This window comes from Dendropsophus ebraccatus, chromosome 7 (genome assembly GCF_027789765.1).
Source record: "Dendropsophus ebraccatus isolate aDenEbr1 chromosome 7, aDenEbr1.pat, whole genome shotgun sequence".
NCBI lineage: Eukaryota > Metazoa > Chordata > Amphibia > Anura > Hylidae > Dendropsophus > Dendropsophus ebraccatus.
This window is the reverse complement of record NC_091460.1, coordinates 136760123-136784052: the sequence shown is the minus strand read 5'-3', so window position 1 is coordinate 136784052 and position 23930 is coordinate 136760123. Positions and strand designations below refer to the sequence as shown.

Genomic DNA, 23930 nt, shown 5'->3' with positions numbered 1-23930 from the left:
GCAGGTTAGATTCGTCTAACCTGCTGATAGTTCCCCTTTAAAACAATATATTTGGCTTCTGCAATGAATCTAGTAAATCAAAAGGACAGAGAACTGTGCAGCCCTGAATTACTTTCCGTCTTTACTGCAGACTGTAGAATTTATAAGCATTATCAAAATGTAAAATCTCTGCATACCCCTTCATAAATACAGGCAAAGCTCCGCCCCCTGCGCCAGAGAGTGCGGATTATAATTAATGATGATATATATATATATATATATATATATATATATACTGACATTCTGGATTAGAAAATGCCACATAGTCAAGGATACTTGGCAGCAGACCAGGTGACGCCTCTTGTCTATGTAGGATGCATTAGAGGGGATGAGATTAATACATAAAATATGGTAATATGTGGTAGAAAAACTGCGGACGTTACCTTCATCTGCATCAGTCACATTGAAGACGAGAATTGTGGATCCAATCGGTAAAGTCTCCATTACAGATGAGCTATAGGAGGTCAAGCTGAAGACTGGGGGATTGTCATTTATATCTAATATATTGAAATAGACTCGGACACATGAGGACTGCCCGCCTCCGTCCTGTGCGCACACCGTGAGGATATAATACTGCTGGACTTCAAAATCCAGTGCACGGGTTACATTGAATACTCCAGTTATAGGGTTCAAGAAGAACATGCCATCCTCATCATCATCGGTAACAGTGTAGGTGATTTCTCCATTGATACCAGAGTCGTCATCGGTGGCCAATATGGCGGCTACAATGGAACCTAAATACGAGGATAAAGAGAAATTGTCAAAAAAAAAAGGAGCAAAATATAAAGTTGTCAGCTTTATATTTACACAGATTAAGGCTATGTTCACACAAAGTATCAGACCGGCTGCATCACGGAACGGCCGGTCTGTGCCTGGATCATCCCGCCCGCGCCTGCATCAGACCTTCCCACGGCACACAGTGAAGCAAGCGGCCGGAGCCGCTCGCTTCACTGTGTGAACTGACAGGTCTTTCTGCGGCCGGAGCCGCTCACTTCACTGTGTGAACTGACAGGTCTTTCTGCGTCCGGAATTCACTGAATTCCGGCCATAGAAAACTGACATGTCAGTTCAGGGCCGGCGTCAGCACCTGGCATACTCGGGCAAGTGCCGGGGCCCACAGCCGCCCAAGGGGCCCCCGACACTTGCCCAAGCAGTGAGACAGACGCCCGCCGCATCACCGACCCCCGGGGGAGCGGGTGCTGCCGACCCCAAGTCCGGGGGAGGGCTGGAGAAGGACCTGCCGTGTTTGCCGCACTGGGGAAGGACCTGTGGTGATGTCATAAGGGGGCGGGGCTGAGAACAGGAGAGGCTGCATATGGATGAAGGACCTGTGATCATTGTCATGTGACATGAGGAGGCGGGGCTCACTAATACCTTCCCTCTGTATGCTGTGAGTTTTAGTCCTTCTCTTATATCTCCTTCTGTACTGGCCTCTGATCTCCCATAATAACAGGCTGGCAATGCTGGGAGTTGTAGTCCTCCTCTTAAATCTCCTTCTGTAATGGCCTCTGATCTCCCATAATAACAGGCTGTCCATGCTGGGAGTTGTAGTTCTCCTCATATCTCCTCCTGTAATGGCCTCTGATCTCCCATAATAACAGGCTGTCCATGCTGGGAGTTGTAGTCCTCTTATATCTCCTTCTGTAATGTCCTCTGATCTCCCATAATAACAGGCTGTCCATGCTGGGAGTTGTAGTACTCCTCTTAAATCTCCTCCTGTAATGTCCTTTGATCTCCCATAATAACAGGCTGGACACGCTGGGACTTGTAGTCCTATTATATCTCCTCCTGTAATGTCCTCTGATATCCCATAATAACAGGCTGAACATGCTGGGAGTTGTAGTCCTATTATATCTCCTCCTGTAATGTCCTCTGATATCCCATAATAACAGGCTGGACATGCTGGGAGTTGTTGTTCCCCCTAGTATACCTCATGTAATGTCTCTTATTGTAACTCCATTCTAGCCTGCTCTATGGTGAAGAAGCTAGAATACAGAGTCCAGGGAGAGGACCTCCTTCTAGCACCTCCATTCTAGTCCATTCTAGCATGGATGCGCTCTCACCAACAGGCGCAGAGCGATGACATCATCACGTCTGCTGGTGGATCCACAAGGCGCACACAAGGGAGAAGAGGACCCGTCCCCCACCCGGATTAGTGAGTATGATTTATTTTTTTATTTTCTTGTTCTGAGGGAGATCAGGGGGCATTACTATGGGGCAGAGCAGGGGGCATTACTATGGGGACAGAGCAGGGGGCATTACTATGGGGCAGAGCAGGGGGCATTTCTATGGGGCAGAGCAGGGGGCATTACTATGGGGACAGAGGGCATTATTACTATATGGAGGGCACAGCATGGGGACATTATTACTATATGGGGGGCACAGCACGGGACCCACAAACCTCCTTACTTTACTGCACATGACACCAAACAGTGGAGTTACTACTGTATGGGAGTCTATGGGTGGGAAAAAGGGAAGGAAGTTGCTGGAAATGTGCGGAGTCTAAGATGTTTGTCTGACAGGTCCCGAAGAGATGAATTGTAGCTGGAAGAAATCATCATGGAGGTCTGAGCAAGATGGAGAGGAAACGGAGAGCGATCGCCTCAGATCAAAGAAGAAGACGTCACCTGTGAGTTACTGAATTACGTTTTTTTTTCCGTATTTTGTCAAACTTTATTTGGTAGGTGTGCCCCGAGGTGTGCTATACAAAGGGGCCCGCTGAGGCTCTCTCGCCCAAGGGCCCACAAAAACCTGGAGCCGGCCCTGTGTCATTTATTTGCGGCCAGTATGGGATCCTGGCCGGAGTGTATACGATGTGTATACGCTCCGGCGGGGATCCCATATCAGATAAGGTTATGTTGCGCTACGCAAAAAGTACGGCCGTTGTTGCGGATGGCATAGCCTAAGAAGTATAAATGCAAAGTTTTGGCACAAGAAACATTCAACTGGAGTAATAGGGCACAAAGGATGCATTTAAAGGGGTTGTTCACCCCCCCAAAAAAATCTTTCAAATCAACTGTTGCCAGAAAGAGGCAGAGATATGTCATTTACTTAAATTAAAATTTTTTAAGTCTTCCAGTACGTTTAATGAAACCTTTTGCTTACCTGGCATGGTGTCTTCTGCTACGTCAAATGAATAGACAGCTCTGGTGAATTTTGGGATGTGATCATTGACATCACTTATGGTAATATTTATCCTCATATCCGAAGACTGAAGACCGTCATCCGCCCTGACTAAGAGGGAATACTTAGAGCGGCGTTCTCTGTCCAAGCGTTTGGTGGCGATCAAATCTCCAGACTCTGGGTCAATACGGAAACTGTCATCAGCGCCACTAATAATTGTGTAAGTTACAAGGGCGTTAGGACCCTAAAAGAGAGAAAAAAATATATTTGTAGCAGTTGTAGATATAAACAATAAAATTCTGCTCTCAGATTAGAATATAACATGACAGATAACATAGCATGACTTATATCATATAGGACATCCTCATGCCACTAAAACAGCTCTGAGCTATCAAGGCATGAGCGCGACCCGAGCACCCTCAAGTCAGATGGCTCCGTTTTTGAATACCGGTGGCTGATGACTACACAAGACCTCTGGCAATATATCCACATAACAAAATGTGAAAAAGTGAGAGGATTCTAAAGCCTTTCCAAATGCACTGTACATACTGGATGTGAGGTTTGTGTCTTTGGAACTCTAGTTCTTGGTGGCCATAGGCTGTATCCAACTTCATCAGCCACCGGTATTCAAATACTGAGCCATCCAACTTGAGCTTTTCTGCCCCTTCCCCCCTATACATGCTCTGTGCGAATAGCCCTCCTTGTATGCTCTCCCAACTCTTGCTATATACAACTCCCTCCCCCTTCCTGCTGCTATCTCTAGAAAGGAGAGAAGAATGGGGTGAAGCAGAAAGCAGTCTTAGGGTAGGTTCAAACTACGGAATCCAAGCTGAGAATTTACGACAGATTCAGTAGCTTGTACCCGTTCACGGCCGCGCCTTTCCGCCAGCTCTATAGACACCATTCTATGGGCTGGCCGATTCCGCTATCTGCCGAAAGAATTGAGGGTAGGTTCACACTACGGAACCCAAGCGGAGAATTTCCGACGGATTCCATAGCTCGTGCCTGTTCACAACTGTGCACCTTTCCACCGGCTCCATAGACCCCATTCTATGGGCGGCCCGATTCCGCTATCCGCCAAAAGCAATGACTTGTCAATTCTTTTGGCGGATAGCAGAATCCGCCCGTGCACAGAATGGTGTCTACGGCATGGGCGTGAACAGGTACGAGCTATGGAAATTCTCTGCTCGGATTCCCTAAGGCTATGTTCACACAACATACTATTTTTGGAAAGAATGGTTGTTCTTTTCGATTAAAACAACGGCTGTTCTTTTCATACTGCAATAATATGCATTGAAGTCAAGGGAACAAGGCCCATTGTTTTAATACATTGCATTGAACAACGCCTGTTGTTTGGCACTCAAAACAATGGTCATTGTTCAATATACTGTGTCAAAACAAAGGCCGTTACAGTATGAAAAAAACGGCCGTTGTTTTAATAGAAAACAATGGCCGATCTTCTAAAAAAAAAGTACGTTGTGTGAACATAGCCTATGTGTACATATATATATATATATATATATATATATTTATTTTAGGGTGCCTTCACACGTACTGAAACTCGCTGCGTATTTATCATTTCTGGCACATAAATCCACAGCAATACTGATTGCTATCAAGTCAATGTATGTGTATTCTCGCTGCGTGTTTGGTGCGATTTTTACACGCGAGTTTTGATCTTCACATGTTTCTCACAGGCGAGTTCAACACCAAAAAAATCGCAGCAACTTTCATGCGAGTTTTGTACGAGTTCGGTGCGATAAATACACAGCAATACGGTACGTGTGAAGGCACCCTTTAGGGTAGCTTCACACACGCCGTATCGCAGCGGATTTTCTGCTGTGAATCCGAATGCAGATCCGCAGCTAATTTGATCTAATTAACTGAACACAGCATCAAATCTGTACCATCAAATCTGCTGTGGATCCTGTACGTGTGAATTCACCCTTAGGGTAGCTTCACACGTACAGACTCGCAGCGTTAATAACGCTCCAAGTCGGCTAGGTCCTGGCAGATCACTTTCACTACATACACGCAGCGGTCTGAACGACTGCTGTGTGTATGTAATTCTGCCGGCCGCTTAACCCCTTCAGCTGCCGCCCAGCTCCCGCTCTGTATACATTACCTGTCCTCGCTGCACGGGGTCCTGGCGTACTGCTCTCCCGCCCGGCCAATCAGTGTGTTGCCCTGCCGCAGCCACTGATTGGCCGGGCGGGAGAGCAGTACGCCGGGACCCGTGCAGCGAGGAGAGGTAATGTATACAGAGCGGGAGCCGGACGGCAACAGAAGGGGTTAAGCGGCCGGCAGAATTACATACACGCAGCAGTCGTTCAGACAGCTGCGTGTATGTAGCGAAAGTGATCTGCCAGGACCTAGCCGACTCGGAGTGTTATTAACGCTGCGAGTCGGTACGTGTGAAGCTACCTTTAAAGAGTATGAAGAGTTTTTTTTCTAATGCAATGTGCTGCTGTGATGACATACCCACAGGAAAAAAAAGTCTGAACATAGAAGATGGCTTAGAATGAACGGCTTAGTGCAATATTTGAAACCCTTTAGCCACAGCCTATAAAGCTGTTGCTTTTCGGCAAAGTTTATTAAAAGGAGGAACAAAAGACACCAGTTGTTAGTTTTTTAAGTCTTAGGGAGGATCTGCAGTGTACAGACCGCCAGCCTTATTTTGGTAAGTTTTCGTGTTCCAAAAATTCCCACACGACTTGATAAACGTACGTATTTCCACCCAAATTCCCACTGCAAACTTCCAAAAAAAAATGCTGCTCAGTTCTTGTGTAGATTTGTGCAAAAGTTTGTGATAAAAGTAAAAAAGTTTCACATAATAAATAGAAGTCCCAGTAAAGAATTAGTGGCACAGGAAGCGCGCTGCGCATGCGCATGAATGGGCTGTGGCCCAGTCACTATCAGCGTCCAGACCAAGCCGCTATGCAAATAAAGGCTATTTTATTCCACTGAACTGGTGAGTGCTACACATCCTTTACTGTGACTTCTATAGTTTGCTTTATCTATATTGTTTTTTTTTTTTTTTTTTTTTGGTTAAAGGCTTTCTTTTTTCTTTAAACAATAATAGGACAACATGCTTAAAGGGATGTTCTTAGATAGATAAAAGTTCAATAAGTCTTATGTGCAAAGTTGTTACATAGTGTAATATATGTGTCATTAGAAAACTAAAACTTTTGTGTAATCCCAGTGTTTTTTTGTTTTTTGTTTTTTTTTTTCTCAAAAATTTTTTTTATTTTCCATATATAATTCACATAATAAATCCTTTATTTATCTTTATTTAGCTTTATCTATATTGTTGACCAACACCTATAGTGGTACGGAAGAAATCCTATAGCGGTGTGTATATCTTCCTAGACAAGCTGGTGGGGGGTGGTGCAGAAGTAGCGGTGGGAGCATTTAGCGGGGGACCTGAAGACCCCCGGGGAGTGTGGCTAGGTAAAAATAGCGTGTTTATTACAGAAAGTTATATATATTTGTAATTTACTTCTATTTAAAAATCTCCAGTCTTCCAGTACTTATCAGCTGCTGTATGTCCTTTAACTAAACCTTAGTCTCCCATGCTCTACACAAGACTATAAACAATGTAAGTAATACAAAAATGCTCTTACAGCATCATAATATTTTCTTTATTTATCTAAACAATTAACGAGGGAATGCAATGGCTGTGAAAAGAACACGGCCGTAGCTGCAATTACAATTATAAACAGATGTTGTCAATGTAAAAAAAAAAAAAAAATTTACATTTTTTTCTTCTTTTTTTGTTGAGTTAGTTTTGGAAGTGTGACTGATATTGTGTAATATGAACTTGTAAATGATACAAACTTTCTAATCAGTCACTTTCTATTACGTTGTTGAATTACACGCAAACCAAAACTTGGAAGCGTGCGATAAAATATAATTTATGGTAATGGAAAATGATAGAAATACAGAAATCTCTGCTCTAAAATCCAATCCCTAACGGCCATTAGTATCAATGATTTCACGTATTATTAACGTTTTATCAAACCTCATCCAATGTGATGATAACTATTAGCTGGGATTCCCAGTAACAAATACTTCTACTAGTAGCCGAAGAAAATACAGATTAACAACAATCGTGAATTTCCTATAAAGGAGAAAGTAATAAGTATCACATTGAAAATAGATCTGTATACTTCTAAATAGAATAGTAATACAGTGGTGCCTTGGATTACGAGTATAATTCGTTCTGGGGCCGCGCTCTTTAACCAAAGTAAATTTTCCTATAAGAAATCCTAGAAATGCAGATAATTGGTTCCACACCCCAAAAATAATGATTTATTATTCTGAATAACATGTAAAACAGATGAAACAAACATCCAGAAACAGCTGAATGTGATATTGTAAATTACTGTACAGTAATGGAGAGGATGGGAAACATAAGGGCGGACAGAGACTGCAGGGAGTAGGAAGGAATGAGCAGGACAGATGTGGGCACATACATGCAACACTCTCTGTCTGGGGAGTGAGGGGTTACATCTATAGAGAGATTACCTCCACAGTCCTGTCCCCTGATGCAAGCCACAGCCTGAAGTGGATCTGCTATGATTTGGAAGGTGAGGGAGACTTCCTGGGTCAGAGTACAGTGCTGTAGACCCCGCTATGCAGACCATGCCCCTCCCCCACACCCCCTCCCACCCAGTACAAGAAGCTCTTAAGCCAAAACAATGCTCTTAAACCAAGTCACAATTTTTTTTAAACTGTGATCTCCTAAACCAAAACGCTCTTAAACCAAGTTACTCTTAAACCAAGGTACCACTGTACACTTAACCCTTTAAGGACATGGCCCATTTTCGTTTTTACGTTTTCGGTTTTTCCTCCTTGTGCATAAAAGGCCATAGCACTTGCATTTTTCCACCTAGAAACCCTCATGACCCCTTATTTTTTGCGTCACTAATTGTACTTTGCAATTACAGGCTGAATTTTTGCATAAAGTACACTGGGAAACCAGAAAAAAAATCAAAGTGTGGTGAAATTGAAAAAAAAAAACGCATTTCTTTTATTTGGGGGAAATGTGTTTTTACGCCATTCGCCCTGTGGTAAAACTGACTTGTTATGCATGTTCCTCAAGTTGCTAAGATTAAAACGATATATAACATGTATAACTTATATTGTATCTGATGGCCTGTAAAAAATTCAAACCGTTGTTAACCAATATAGGTTCCTTAAAATCGCTCCATTCCCAGGCTAATAGCGCTTTTATCCTTTGGTCTATGGGGCTGTGCGAGGTGTCATTTTTTGCGCCATGATGTGATCTTTCTATCGGTACCTTGATTGCCCATATACGTCTTTTTGATCGCTTTTTATTACATTTTTTCTGGATTTGATGCGACCAAAAATGCGCAATTTTGCACTTTGGGATTTTTTTGCGCGGACGCCGTTTACCGTACGAGATCAGGAATGTGATTAATTAATAGTTCGGGCGATTACGCACGCGGCGATACCAAACATGTTTATTTATTTATTTGTTTACTTTTATTTAAAACCTGGGAAAAGGGGGGTGATTCAGACTTTTATTAGGGGAGGGGGCTTTTTACTATTAACAACACTTTATTTTATTTTTTTACACATATACTAGAAGCCCCCCTGGGGTTAGGGTTATTCCCCCTGGGGTTAGGGTTATTCCCCCCCTAGGGGACTTCTAGTATATACACTGTGATCTCTCATTGAGATCTCTGCAGCATAGATATGCTGCAGAGATCCATGAGATCGGCACTCGTTTGCTTTCGGCTGCTGCAGCCGAAAACGAACGAGTGCCGAGCCGAGGACGGCGCCATCTTGGACGCGTCCCCGGCCGGCATCAGTAACGGAGATCGCTCCTCAGGGACAAGGTCCCGGAGGAGCGATCTCCCCCACTAGACACCAGGGAAACGTTGCCTCCGGTAATCGGAGGCAGCTGTCAACTTTGACAGCTGCCTCCGATCAGCTAATTAGCGGTCCCGGCGATCAGACCGAGCCCGCTAATAGCAGCGGTCCCGGGCTACTCGCGGCACCCGGGATCGCCGCGCGGCCCCGCTTTGAAGTGCAAGTGAGGACATATGACGTAGGGGTACGTCATATGTCCTTAAGAGGTTAATTGCTTACAAATTAAGATACTAATATCTAATGTTCCATTTGTGACACTGATCATTATAGTTTTCTTATATTACTTTGTTGGACAGTTGAATTTATTTATTTGGCAAGATGTGATGTTATCTGGGTGCATATATCTGGGTTAGTAATGTCACTCGGGCCTTCTGCCAATTTAGAAGCAACCAATTGGCTATGTTCCCATTATGGGAACATATGGGGAAAGCGGCCGCTAGTAATAATCATAATCATTAGCAGGTGTGTATTTAACAAAATGCCCGTGTTTGCCCAATATGTTCCAGAAGTCGGAACTCAGCCTTATAGTATATGTATGCCTGGGTTCACACTGCATTATTACAATCTTCTTTTTCATGCGTTTTTTGCAAAAACTGATGAAAAAAAAAGTTGCATTTGTGCGCATCCGTTTTGATCCCTTTTTACCATTGACTTCCATTATAAAAAAAAACTGATCCGTTTTAATTTTTTAACATACACAAAAACGTGGTCAACCTAATTTTTGTGTCTGTTAAAAAAAACGAATCTGTTTTGATCCGTTTTTTTTTTTACAATGGAAGTCAATGGAAAAATGGATCAAAATGGATACACACAAATGCATGTTTTTTCCATCCTTTTTTTTGCAAAAAATGGATGAATAAAACGGATTGCAAAAACGTAGTGTGAACCCAGCCTTAGGGTGCCTTTACACCTACTGGATCCACAGCGGATATCATGTTGCGGATTCGCAGCAAAATCCGCTGCGGATCCAGTGCTGTTCATGCCTATGAGAGCACATACTCGCAGCGGGATTGACATCCTGCTGTAAGTATGTGAGTTAACCCCCCGCCGCCCACCTCCGAGAGCATACATTACCTGCTCAGCGCCGCGGCTGCATGTCAGGCTGCCGGCTCCGGTCCTGCTCAGCCAATCAGTGCTGCCATGCACTGATTAGCTGAGCAGGACCAATGGAGCCTTACATGCGGCCGCGGCGCTGAGCAGGTAGTGTATGCTCTCGGAGGTGGGAGATCCGCTGTGGACCCGGTAGGTGGGAAGGCACCCTTAAAGTGAGTGTACCATCAGCTTCATCACTTTAAGTTTTTTACATAAATGGATCAGCAGCGGCGTGGGGATGCCGGTTCCAAGGTCCTTTTTTACATTCGGTTCCCACGCACAGTGCGGTCTATTCCCGACCACCAGCCCGGCATGGATCACTGGAGACCGGCCCAGCGGCCCGCAGTGTGACAATCTCCCTCCTCTCTGTGACGCGGCTCCATTAGAATGAATGGAGCTGCCTCACAGAGGGGAGAGGGTTTCATCACACTGGGGGGTGGCGGGCCTGTTTTCAGTGCTTCATGCCGGGCTGGTGCTAGGGAAAAGACCGCACTGTGCGTGGGAACTGAATGGTGGTTCAAAAATAGGACTACACCACCAGCAACCCCACGCCAGGAACATGTAAAAGGTGGCTGATGCTGCACTGTAATACAACGGCCGTGTGAACATAGCCTTATTGGGGGAGATTTATCAAACATGGTGTAAAGTGAAACCGGCTCAGTTGCCCCTAGCAACCAATCAGATTCCACCTTTCATTCCTCACAGACTCTTTGGAAAATGAAAGGTGGAATCTGATTTTTTCTATTCAAAAAGACGTCCGTTGTTGCCGCGATTTAATTGACTTCAATGCAATGCATTGAAGTCTATGGAATGTCGAACGTCCAATGCACACAGTGTATAAAATGACGGACGTTATCTGCGCGGATGTAAAAATAATGACCATGTCAATTTTTTTCGGCCGTCTTTTGCAAACAGCAGACATTATTTTTTAGTTGTTCACACACAGTATTTCTTTTTTCACCATTTTTCTATGAAAATCAATGGACTTGTCAATTAAAGACACATCCAAAGGACGATCAGTCCACCTGACCTAGAATAATGTACCAACAGCCGTCATTGCACTCACAGGCGTCCAAACAACAAAATGACGGACACCATTTTTAACTCGAAATGACGTTATTTTTTTTTCAAGAAGGGAGAGAAAAAAAATTGTGTGGGAACAGTAACTATTCTGTACAGTGAAATCCTGGGGGGAGGGGGGCTCCCTCCTGACCTTATATTCCAGGTTTACAATGTCTTTGGATTAGGCAAGCTTCAAAATCCTGGACTATACAGAGATCTCTGTTATAGCCAGATCTATCTTAAGGGACACTACTTAGATAGAGGCTATAAGCCCCCCATAGCAGTACGGACCTGCTCAGCGCTGACAGTGTAAATAATTCATTGAATTGTTACACAGAAACGAGAAATTAAACATTAATATTTCCTGTCTGTCAGATATCATTCATGCCGAGGTGTCACATAAACACGTCATGTAAATGATATCATAAAAATGTTAAACATAATAACCACAAAGCTATGAGAAAACACCAGGTGTCTAGAATCCCAACAGACGAGAAATATTTTCCTCTTTAAAAAGGAATATATTACTATGTCAATAGTAAATAAAGTCCTCTGCAAATCTAAAAAAAAAAAAAACTGCTCTAGGGCCTATTTTGTCATTAAAAGGGGTATTCCACTCAAACATAACTTTTGATATTTTGCTGCCCATGGTGAGACTAACAATTCCTTCCATACTTGTTATTATCTATTCAGTCTCCTTCCCCCAGTTCTGAGCTGCTGCTTTCTGCTGAAAGCACAAAAATCTGTGTGTGAGCTTTTAGCTCTGTCTCCCCCTCCTTTCTGAGACAGCTGATGTAAACAAGTCCCTGGCTGGCTTTGTCTGCAACATTGTAGCTTCTTTGTAATGCTGGGAGGGTTATTCTGAGGTCAAGTTGCTACTTTTTACACAAGATTTTGTATGGTCGTGGCTCATATGTTGTATTTTGATTAGAGATGAGCGAACCTGGAGCATGCTGGAGTCCATCCGAACCCGAACTTTCGGCATTTGATTAGCGGTGGCTGCTGAAGTTGGATAAAGCCCTAAGGCTATGTGGAAATCATGGATATAGTCATTGGCTGTGTCCATGTTTTCCAGACAAACTTAGAGCTTTATCCAAGTTCAGCAGCCCCCGCTAATCAAATACCGAACGTTCGGGTTCGGATGGACTCGAACCCGAACCCGGTTCGCTCATCTCTAATTTTGATTTGATTTTATTGTGTGTAAACATAGTTTTAAAGGAGAAATCAAGCGAAAATTTTTATTAAAGTATAACTATTGCCCCCCAAAAGTTATACAAATCACCAATATACACTTATTATGGGAAATGCTTATAAAGTGTTTTTTTCCCTGCACTTACTACTGCATCAAGGCTTCACTTTCTGGATAACATGGTGATGTCACTTCCTGGATAACATGGGGATGTCACTTACTGGATAATATGGTGATGTCACTTCCTGGATAACATGGTGATGTCACTTCCTGGGTAACATGGTGATGTCACTTCCTGGATAACATGGTGATGTCACTTCCTGGATAACATGGTGATGTCACTTCCTGGATAACATGGTGATGTCACTTCCTGGATAACCTGGTGATGTTACTTCCTGCATAACATGATGATGTCACGACCCGACTCCCAGATCTGTGCGGGCTCTGGCTGCTGGAGAGGATAATGGCAGGGGATGCTTAGTGTCCCTCAGTTTCCCCCTGCCATCATCCTCTCCAGCAGCCACAGCCCGCACAGCTCTGGGAATTGGGTAGTGACATCACCATGTTATCCAGGAAGTGACATCACCATGTTATCCAGGAAGTGACATCACCATGTTATCCAGGAAGTGAAGCCTTGATGCAGTAATAAGTGCAGGGAAAAAAAGCAGTTTATAAGCATTTCCTGTAATAAGTGTATATTGGTGATTTGCATAACTTTTGGGGGACAATACAATACTTTGATAAAATTTTTCACCAGACTTCTCCTTTAAAACATTTTTACCTGCAGGCATACCCCTTTAGACTATGTTTACACGTAGTATTTCCATCAGTCTTTTTGTCAGTCTTTTTTCAACCAAAAGCAGGAGTGGGTGGAAAACTGTGCAAATGTTTCCATTACAATTTTGACCCATTAATTCCACTCCGGATTTTGACTAAAAAAAATACTGACCAAAACACTTACATAAAATACTATTTACGAACATAACCATAACTGAACTAAAAATGACCAAAATAGTAGCCCTGCACCACAAACTGTATCAGGCTTCGTTCCCACAATGTTTTTTTGAGGCGAAAATGCGGCCGTATTTTTATAATTACGGACGACACCTATGATCGTTCTGTTTATTTACGGACAGAATTATCAAAATACAGCCGTTTTTTTTTTTTTTCGCCTGACAAAACATTGTGTGAGCATAACCTAAATGTCTATCAATGAGTTAAAAATTCTACATGCAACGATCTGCCGAAATGCTGAAGCTGGTATAGAACGCAGTCTGATCCGCCTTACACAATGCGCTCATATACAACGCTCTCAGAGGAGAACATATGATGTAATGTTTGTTGACATATTTCTTCTTTTTATAATGATAAATTAAATTCAATACAAAAAAAAAATCATTTGATAGAAACCACAGATGTAATTCCATATGGTTCAATTAGCATTTGCCCTTGCAGAATTCCAATGTCCGTATGTAACACTCTACACATCTTGTGCTTTGATATTGAACATGATGCCGTCAAATGTGTCAATATCAATAATATTATTTCATAACAAGAGAACTGCTGTTTCTGTCCTCAATTACAAAAATTATTTTTCGCCATCATAAATCATACCCTCCCCATGTATGTTTTTGGCAAATAAGCATAGTATAATCTTCCACCGCCGTAATATTTGGCCGTCATCTGTGCTTTCGATGTAGACTCTACATAGAACACATTTATAGAAAGATCTTGGACAAGGGTCTCCAACCTGTGACCCTCCAGCTGTTGCAAAATTACAATTCCTATCCTGCCTGGACGGCCGAAGCTTTGATAATGTGCAGTCTATAGGGAATTGACCATCAGTGTTCACACTGTACAGAGAAATGGCCGTTATTAAGAACAGGCATAAAAATAAGGAACATATACACTCATGGGCTATGTTCACACAACGTTTTTTCTGTCCGTTTAAAAATGTGTCCAAAATAACGTTTACAATTTTGAGGTTTAGCCGCCCGTCTGTACAATAACGGTTATTGGTACATTATTCTAGGTCAGGTGGACAGATTGGCCTATAGATGAGTCCTTAATTGAAAAGTCCTTCGAATTTAATAGTAAAAACGGTGAAAAAGGAAAAAACTGTGAGTGAACAACTAAAATAACGTCCGCTGTTTGCAAAAGACGTCCAAAAATAATTGTCATGATCATTATTTTGATGTCCGCGCAGACAATGTCCGTCATTTTATAAGCTATGTTCACACAACAAAAAAAAAGAGAAAAGGTGTCCGACTTTTCTATTCAAAAAGACGTCCGTTGTTGCTGCAATTTAAATGACTTCAATGCAATTCATTGAGGTCAACAGAACGATGGACGGGCAGCCAATCCTCAAAATAACAGACATTATTTTAAAAATTCAAAATGTTGAAAAAATGTTATGAGAACATAGCCTTACACCGTGTGCATGGCATTAAAGACAATTAAATTGCGATAATCCTAGATGCCTTTTCTCTTTTTTTTTTTATGTAGTGTGAACATAGCCATACTTTGCTCAATGATTAAGAAGATGCAAAAAGATAAAATACATAAAAAACATATGCCCACTGGAGATGCTAGCCGGCAGATACACACCCAAAATGGTGGCCAATTAACGAGCACCAAGTAATATAAATCCAGCCAACAATAACTCTAAACTAACGTAAAATTCAATGTGCGCTATAAGAATTTTGCCCTTGAGCTTTTGTTGCTCTTTATAATTTTTTTACGCGGATGTATGTCTGGATAGAACATCTTGGTGATCTACACAAACCTCAACTGTAAAATATAAAAAGTAATATAAAGTTATAAATACCTCGTCAGCATCTGTTGCCGTTAACTGCAGTATTTTTGATCCATCTCCAATGTTCTCTTCTACTGTCAGGTCAAGAATATCTGTTGGAAATACTGGTGGGTTGTCATTGATATCCTGAAGAGTAATCTCCACCTGTAGAAGAAACCATAACATCCGGTTACAAAGTTATCCACACAGAACTCGTAATACCTGTATATGGTGAAGGAAATTGTCAGGCAAAAGTTCTAGAGTGGCCTTATACGTTAGCTGACTGAGCCGGCCGCTTCAGTGGGACCTTTCACTAAAGAGTAGAGATGAGCGAACCGGGTTTGGGTTCGAGTCCATCCGAACCCGAACGTTTGGCATTTGATTAGCGGGGGCTGCTGAAGTTGGATAAAGCTCTAAGGTTGTCTGGAAAACATGGATACAGCCAATGACTATATCTATGTTTTCCACATAGCCTTAGGGCTTTATCCAACTTCAGCAGCCACCGCTAATCAAATGCCGAAAGTTCGGGTTCGGATCGAATCGACTCGAGCATGCTCCAGGTTCGCTCATCTCTACTAAAGAGCATTCATAAGAATGCTCAATCACCCGATAATCGCGCTGTGTAAAGGGGCCAGCAATTAGCCGACAAGCTAGAAAACACCTGTTCACCAGCTGATTTGATCTTTACTTTATTTAGGCAACTACATGTATACAACGGCCATTCCACCGTGAATGGTCATTGTTCAATGTTACCTACGGCCATGCTTAATTTAACCCTTAGAGGACAAGGCCGATTTCAATTTTTTGCTTTTTAGTTTTTTCTTCCTTGTGCTTAAAAGGCCATAGCACTTGCATTTTATCACCTAGAAACCCACATGAGCCCTTATTGTTTCTGCCACTAATTGTACTTTGCAATGACAGGCTGTATTTTACCATAAAGTTCACTGCAAAAGCAGGAAAAAACTAAATGTGTGGGGAAATTGAACAAAAAAAAGCGAATATTTTTTTTTTATTTGGAGGGTTTTTTGTTTTTACGCCATTCGCCCTGGGGTAAAACCGACTTGTTATATATGTTCCTGAAATCGTAACAATTACAACGATATGTAACATGTATAACCTTTATACTATCTGATGGCCTGTAAAAAATTCAAACCATTGTTAACAAATATATGTTCCTTAAAATCGCTCCATTCCCAGGCTTATAGCGCTGTGTATACACTCCGGCATGGATTCCCTCAGCCTGCAGTGCAACGCAAGTACCGCAGAAATCACAGCCGTTGTAACAACAGCCATGATTACCGCAAAACTTACGTTGTGTGAACATAGCCTCAAATATTATCGGCATAAGGCGGCCTTTGGGGCAATTGGGGTAAATCAAGTATAAATATAGTCCGAAATCATAGACTGACTGGCATGTAGCTGCCAAAAACTGTCAGAAAACATCTCCTTAGCGGCTGAGGAATGTGACTGACAGAGAAGAGGGGAAATAAACCGCACTTTGATATGTTTATACACTTCAATCCCTCAGTGCCAGAATACAAATTTCCCATTCATTGAGTTCTAATATCAAACAGAATTATTATTATTAGACATAGAAGCACATACCCCGGCTACATGTGGTATTTAAGTGGCGAAAAGTCTTTTCCCATTTTCCCATTTTTATAGGCCAGGTTATTTTACGGCTCCCTGACGCGGCCTTGGAAGACAAAGCTGTTTGTTTTCTCATGTGTGAGATGGGCTGTAGACTCCTGAACCTCCGATAAGGAGAAATGACACAACTGCTTCATGTCTACCCTGAGAGCAATTTACTCATTTACTACTTGCAGCGCAGAGCGGCCACCAACAACACAAAGGACCACCAGGACGGGCCAAACTTGGTTGCAACATGTCTAAATTAAGTAGCATTTAACCCATGGCTCCGGTGCTCGGCATGAGATTACACAGCTGAATGGCTGGAGACATGCTGAAGAATTACTGGCCTCACAGCTTACTACAACTAAGTTCTGCATGCTAGATGAGATAGATAGATAGATAGATAGATAGATAGATAGATAGATAGATAGGAGATAGATAGATAGATAGATAGATAGATAGATAGATAGATAGGAGATAGATAGATAGATAGATAGATAGATAGATAGATAGATAGATAGATAGATAGGAGATAGATAGGAGATAGATAGGAGATAGATAGATAGATAGATAGATAGATAGATAGATAGATAGATAGATAGATAGATAAATAGATTGATAGATAGATAGATAGATAGATAGATAGATAGATAATAGATAGATAGATAGATAGATAGATAGATAGGAGATAGATAGATAGATAGATAGATAATAGATGGATAGATATATAGATAGATAGATAGATAGATAGATAGATAGATAGATAGATAGAAGATAGATAGATAGATAGATAGATAGATAGATAGATAGATAGATATAGGAGATAGATAGATAGATAGATAGATAGATAGATAGATAGATAGATAGATAGATAGATAGATAGGAGATAGATAGGAGATAGATAGGAGATAGATAGATAGATAGATAGATAGATAGATAGATAGATAGATAAATAGATTGATAGATAGATAGATAGATAGATAATAGATAGATAGATAGATAATAGATAGATAGATAGATAGATAGGAGATAGATAGATAGATAGATAATAGATGGATAGATATATAGATAGATAGATAGATAGATAGATAGATAGATAGATAGAAGATAGATAGATAGATAGATAGATAGATAGATAGATAGATAGATATAGGAGATAGATAGATAGATAGATAGATAGATAGATAGATAGATAGATAGATAGATAGATAGATAGATAGGAGATAGATAGGAGATAGATAGATAGATAGATAGATAGATAGATAGATAGATAGATAAATAGATTGATAGATAGATAGATAGATAGATAGATAGATAGATAGATAGATAATAGATAGATAGATAGATAGATAGATAGGAGATAGATAGATAGATAGATAATAGATGGATAGATATATAGATAGATAGATAGATAGATAGATAGATAGATGATAGATAGATAGATAGATAGATAGATAGATAGATAGATATAGGAGATAGATAGATAGATAAACAGATATAGGAGATAGATAGATAGATAGATAGATAGATAGATAGATAGATAAATGATAGATAGATAGATAGATAGATAGATAGATAGATAGATAGATAATAAATAGATAGATAGATAGATAGATAGATGGATGAATAGATATATAGATAGATGAATAGATAGATAGATAGGAGATAGATAGATAGATAGATAGATAGATAGATAGATAGATAGATAGATAGGAGATAGATAGATAGTAAAGTTGGTGGTCTTACACCTTAGAAGCAGATAGTGGTAACTGGCTCAGGGTAGTGCACGACCAATGGACCTTTGGATCCAGAGTAAACGATAATAAAGGAACTTGTAGGAGTCGTCACTTGCTGGTAAAAATGTTTTCGTTTATTGATAATTTTGATAAAAAGTCCCCACAAAAGTCCATAAAAGTCCATGGAAATGCATATAGGACACACAGTCTGACATGTTTCTGGCCTTACCGACCCTTAATCATAGATTAAGAGTAAGGATCGGTAAGGCCAGAACCGCGTCAGACTGTGTGTCCTATATTTGGACTTTTATGGACTTTTGTGAGGACTTTTTATCAAGATTATCAATAAATGACAACATTTTTACCAGAAAGTGCCGACTACTACAAGGTCTTACACCTTAGTTCATGGAATTTTCAAGTTCAAGCTTAGCCAGAAATTCTAAAGCTGAGTGGTTGTCATATGAAAGTAATTATTCATGGGCTTTATGTAAACCAGTATCTTAAACAACAATTCCATTTGGCCCTATATGGCCCATGTATGGTTTACTTAAATAACCTTCATAAAGCTTTGTGGGCAGGGGCGAGCTAGGATTTATGGGGCCCCATAGTAAGAAACTTTGGGAGGTCCTACTTAGTGATTGACAGCTGTCCCTGGATGTGCGTGAATCCAGAAAAAAAAAAAAAAGTTAATTGAACTCGTAACCCAGAAAGAGCAGAAGCCTAAGGCTAGGTTCACACACAGTAAAATAAAAGCAAAATACGGCCATAAAATAGGTATAAAATGTAGCTGAACTTTTACTCTTTTACTGTAATAATATGATATCTTAATGTCTATAGAAAACTACTAGAGATGAGCGAACCGGGTTCAAGTTGATCCAAACCCAAAAGTTCGGTATTTGATTAGCTGGGGCTGCTGAAGTTGGATAAAGCTCTAAGGTTGTCTGGAAAACATGGATACAGCCAATGACTATATCCATGATTTCCACATAGCCTTAGGGCTTTATCCAATTTCAGCAGCCACCGCTAATCAAATGCCGAAAGTTCGGGGTTCGGATGGACTCAAGCATGCTCTAGGTTCCCTCATCTCTAAAAACTACCCATCAATACACATAGACTAGACTCCTCTCCTGCTCTGGACAGTTCCTGACATGGACAGAGGTGGCAGCAGAGAGCACTGTTTAAGACTGGAAAGAATACCCCACTTCTTGCAGGACATACAACAGCTGATAAGTATGGGAAGACTTGAGATTTTGAAACAGAAATAAATTACAAATCTATTTAAGTTTCTGAAACCAGTTGATTTGAAAGAAAAAGATCTGCACCAGAGTACCGCTTCAAGGTTGGGGGCCTCTGTCTTGGTAAATACAGGATGGCAGCAGATTTTTTTTTTCACTGTTTTTCTCATAGCAAAATATTTCAGCATGTAAAATCAGAACAGACAAGAACATCATGACGAGATATTATCTGAACTCGACTCATTTTCTATATACATTCTCCAATAATATTCACTGAATAGATGACAGATGTTCTTATCCGGACCAGTAGAGCTATAGACTGGTATAGATCTCCAACCGTAGTTTACACCCTATTTCCAATGCCGAATCCTCATTCATATGCAGTGTTTGTTTTGAGAAACTGATCACTGTGACATATAGACAAGGAAAGAGTCAAATATTCCTCCTCTGTCCACGAATGTAGCCGATCGCAGCTACACAAACAGGATAAATTCCATCGCCAACTCTATCGAGACCTAAAGAATTGCAATCCCGATTCCTTTGTCTCGGAATAGACTGTAAATGTAAATTGTCTTTATTCTTTCGTCTTTGTATTTTTGTATTTTTTTTTGTCTTTATTGCCCTGAGACAACTGAGATCTTGAAAAGTTCAAATAACTTGCAGCTAATTAAAGCTCCAGAAATATTCCGCAGGATCGGGGCCGATTACCAGGGAAGACAGTGAGATTAATAGATGGCGAGGAATGCTATCTGGAAGCGGAGCGATTTACAAAGGGAGACAGTCATATTTCAAACTGAAGGAAACTTGAAATACTACTGACACCGAGTCCTCCTTCACTTCGCTTTCATTGCAGAAACATGCGGAACACTTAGAAAATCCATCTGATGCGTAATTATAAAAATTGGATAATGTAGGATAAACATACAAATGAACTTTCCCAAATCTCATCAGCTACGAGGCTTGAGAACGTCCGTACGGCAGGCCTGCAGAGCATTTCACTTGTCAAAACACAGCAGAGTGATGCACGGAAAACAAGGATGTGGTTGTTATTAGTTGTATTACAGTATCGGTAGGATTTATTTTATGTCAAAATATTCTAGGCCACAAAAAAAAACAAGTTTTTTTTTTTTTATATTGGGTCATTGAAGTGAACGTATCAGCAGTTTTGAGCCCATCACCAAGTGACGGAGTATTTTTCTTAACTGCCCAGAGCTTTCTGTATTCCCAGCACTTCTTTAAGGGGAACTATCATCAGGTTTGACAAATCTAACCCGCTGATATGGCCCTACTGCACAGGAGACGCCAAAGCGGAAGGTATGTGTCTTACTTTCCGCCTTGGCACCATTCTGGTGCAGTTAGTCTTTTGCTCCGTGGTCCGGTGAGACCATTAGGAGCACTGGGGCACCTGTTAGGAAACTGCCTGCTTCTATAGCACCTATCCAGCCAGCCCACTCTATTCATTATCATTAGAAAGGGGCAGGCCACTTTGGCTCTATGGGGACGGGAAGTGCTCCTTACGGGTGCCCCAGTACTCTTAATGGTCTCACTTGACCGTAAAGCAAAAGACTAACTAACCGGAATAGTGCCAAGGTAAGAGACACCTTCCTTCTCGGCGTCTCCTGTGTAATAGGGAGATAGCAGGTTAGATTTGTCGTTCCCCATTAAGATTAATAGGTGTAGCATACATGTAGCTTCAGAAGACTGCTCAAACTATCAGTCATAGGGCCCTATGACACTGAAACATTATTGTGAGAAAAAACGTTATAGCGTTCACATTTAAGTAATTTCTTTCTGTGTTTACAGTATGCCGGCAATGATGGAACAACCGGTGAAAATTTGTTCATATGTCGTTGATCGCATCTTTTGAGCTGACCAAAAAATCATTATTAAGGGGGGGATTTATGAAGAACGGCACACAAGACGCCAGTCTTATATTAGGCCCCGCCACCTTTTGCCAAGTAGGATTCACTAAGATTCACGCCTCTTAGTGAATCCGGCCAGCCGGGTGCCCGAACCTGCGCCCAACGTACTAAATCCACATCTAGATTTGGATCATGATTTACGCATGCGGCCATGCCTCCTCCCCGCCTTGTCAAGTCCCCCCAAGCTCCCCCAGCCTGACAATCGGGTGAGTGGGGCATACGGCAGGTGTGCGCCAAGGAGAAGAGGCGAATCTGCACCTTCTCCCTGGCGCACGCCTTGGGCGTACGTTTCATAAATGTCCCTCTAAACGTTCACATCGGACAGTAATTATGATGGTTCGTAAACTAGAGTATACGAAGTGTCGTAATAAGGATCTATGTATTGTGGAGAATTATTCCAGGTCATTGGCTGAAGCGCTTGTTTGCTAATTTTTATCATCAATTAGAGAAAAGAAAAAATTGCTTCGTCTAATCGGACCCATAGTTGAGGGGACACTCTCAATACAGTTTTTAAAAGTGTGCAAAAAGGGGCGTACAATAGAGCTCACTTAATATGGCAATGTAGCTTATCAGAAAGGAAGTCACTAAAAGTGGGTGTGGAATGGACGGGCATGATGGATGGGCGGTTGGGAAAGGGCGTAAAGGTCTCCTCCCCCAACTGATTTGCCATGGACCTGCTCTGGAGCCATGTGAAGGCCTGCTTGATTTACCTAAGAGGCATGCGCTTCCTAGTAAATTCAACAAGGTGAATAGGTGGAACCCAATGTAAGACCGTTGTACGAGTCCCCATCCCTAGATCTCACTCCTCGCCAGCTTGTGTACAGCTCATTCTCCACTGACAGCAGTTTGGACAAAGACTACATATGTGGAGGCCATGTTATGCTATCAGTGTACAGGATCGGTGTATGCATCTCCGCTACTGGTGGGGGAAAAAAAAAAGTGGCTTCCCCCAAGCTATGCGACTGGTTTACACTAGCCACATCAGAGTTCAATAAACGTATCCCATACTCAATTTTCATTCTAATGAGTTCAGCACAAGCTTGGGATCACATTTTGATGTCTGACAGTGAAGCAGATGCAGCAGCTGGTGTCGGGTTGGTAAGTATTTAAAAAAGTAAGTACGCATATAGAATTAGGGATTCCTCTGCATATGTCTTGTATCTTTGTGATTCATAAAAAGACGGAACTGAGTGGACCTCTGTTTCTTTAGACCAGGGGTAGGGAACCTTGGCTCTCCAGCTATGGCAAAACTACAACTCCCATCAGGCCTGGACAGCCAAAGCTAAAGCTTTGGCTGTCCAGACCTGATGGGAGTTGTAGTTTTGCAACAGCTGGAGAGCGAAGGTTCCCTACCCTTGCTTTAGACTTTCTCAAACACTGCTGCAATGTGCTGCATTATAGAAGAGGGAAAGAAAACTCTGGCAGAGAACGCCGACATCTGGATTCTTTTAAAGGAAAGAAATCGTTTTCATGTGTTCCTGCTCTTTCGCCGGCTTCAATTTGTTTTCCAGTTGTGAAGTCCAGGCAGGCTCAGGTTTGTGGGACTGTAGGACAATTACGTTAGGAAAACACGGGGTGTTCGTGTAATGTTCTTCATTGACTGTATAGAAACCCGCCGTATAACGTAAGATGATCTATCTATAAGGGGATGAGCTGAAGAACGCTTTACTATATGAGTCCGTAAGCAGCCCAGACATGGCAGTGCCAGCTCCCTTGCAAATTATTCACCGCATGTGGGAAGCCAAATGTCTCGAGCTGTCTAGAGTAAATCAAGACACTTCTGCCGGAGTTCAAACATACAGACTGCTGTCTCCAGTGTTTGCTCCCAAACCAGAAGCCTCAATCTTTAGTACATTATAAGTGTTTCAGCAATGGAGGCCACCTGTCAGTTTAACATGAAGCAGCCTCTATGAATATACTGACTGATGGAAAACTGATGAGGGAACTTTGGAAGGAAAAGAACAGAAAATAACTCTCGTTTCTGAATGCAAGACTTTCAATTGACAAGTATATTATATTTAATATAGGCGCCTGTGGAAAAGGCATCTTAAAGGGGTACGCCAGAGGATAAAGATTGTTTTTTTTCCAAATCAACTGGTGTCAGAAAGTTCTATATTAAAAAAAGCTCAAGCCTTCCAGTACTTATCAGCTGCTGTATGTCCTGCAGGAAGTGGAGTTTCCTTTCCAGTCTGACCCAGTGCTCTCTGC

At 41.6% G+C, this 23930-nt stretch overlaps 1 protein-coding gene across 1 annotated transcript in view; it reads right to left on the bottom strand.

Annotated features, from left to right (window-relative positions):
- Positions 1-23930, bottom strand: part of FAT4 (FAT atypical cadherin 4) — a 222090-nt gene that overhangs the window by 66463 nt on the left and 131697 nt on the right. Inside the window, exons 2-4 of the mRNA XM_069978580.1 lie at positions 15231-15362; positions 3145-3406; positions 423-773 (exon numbers count right to left, since the gene is read on the bottom strand). Coding sequence (XP_069834681.1) covers positions 423-773; positions 3145-3406; positions 15231-15362 — 745 coding nt within the window. The remainder of the gene's footprint in view (positions 1-422; positions 774-3144; positions 3407-15230; positions 15363-23930) is intronic.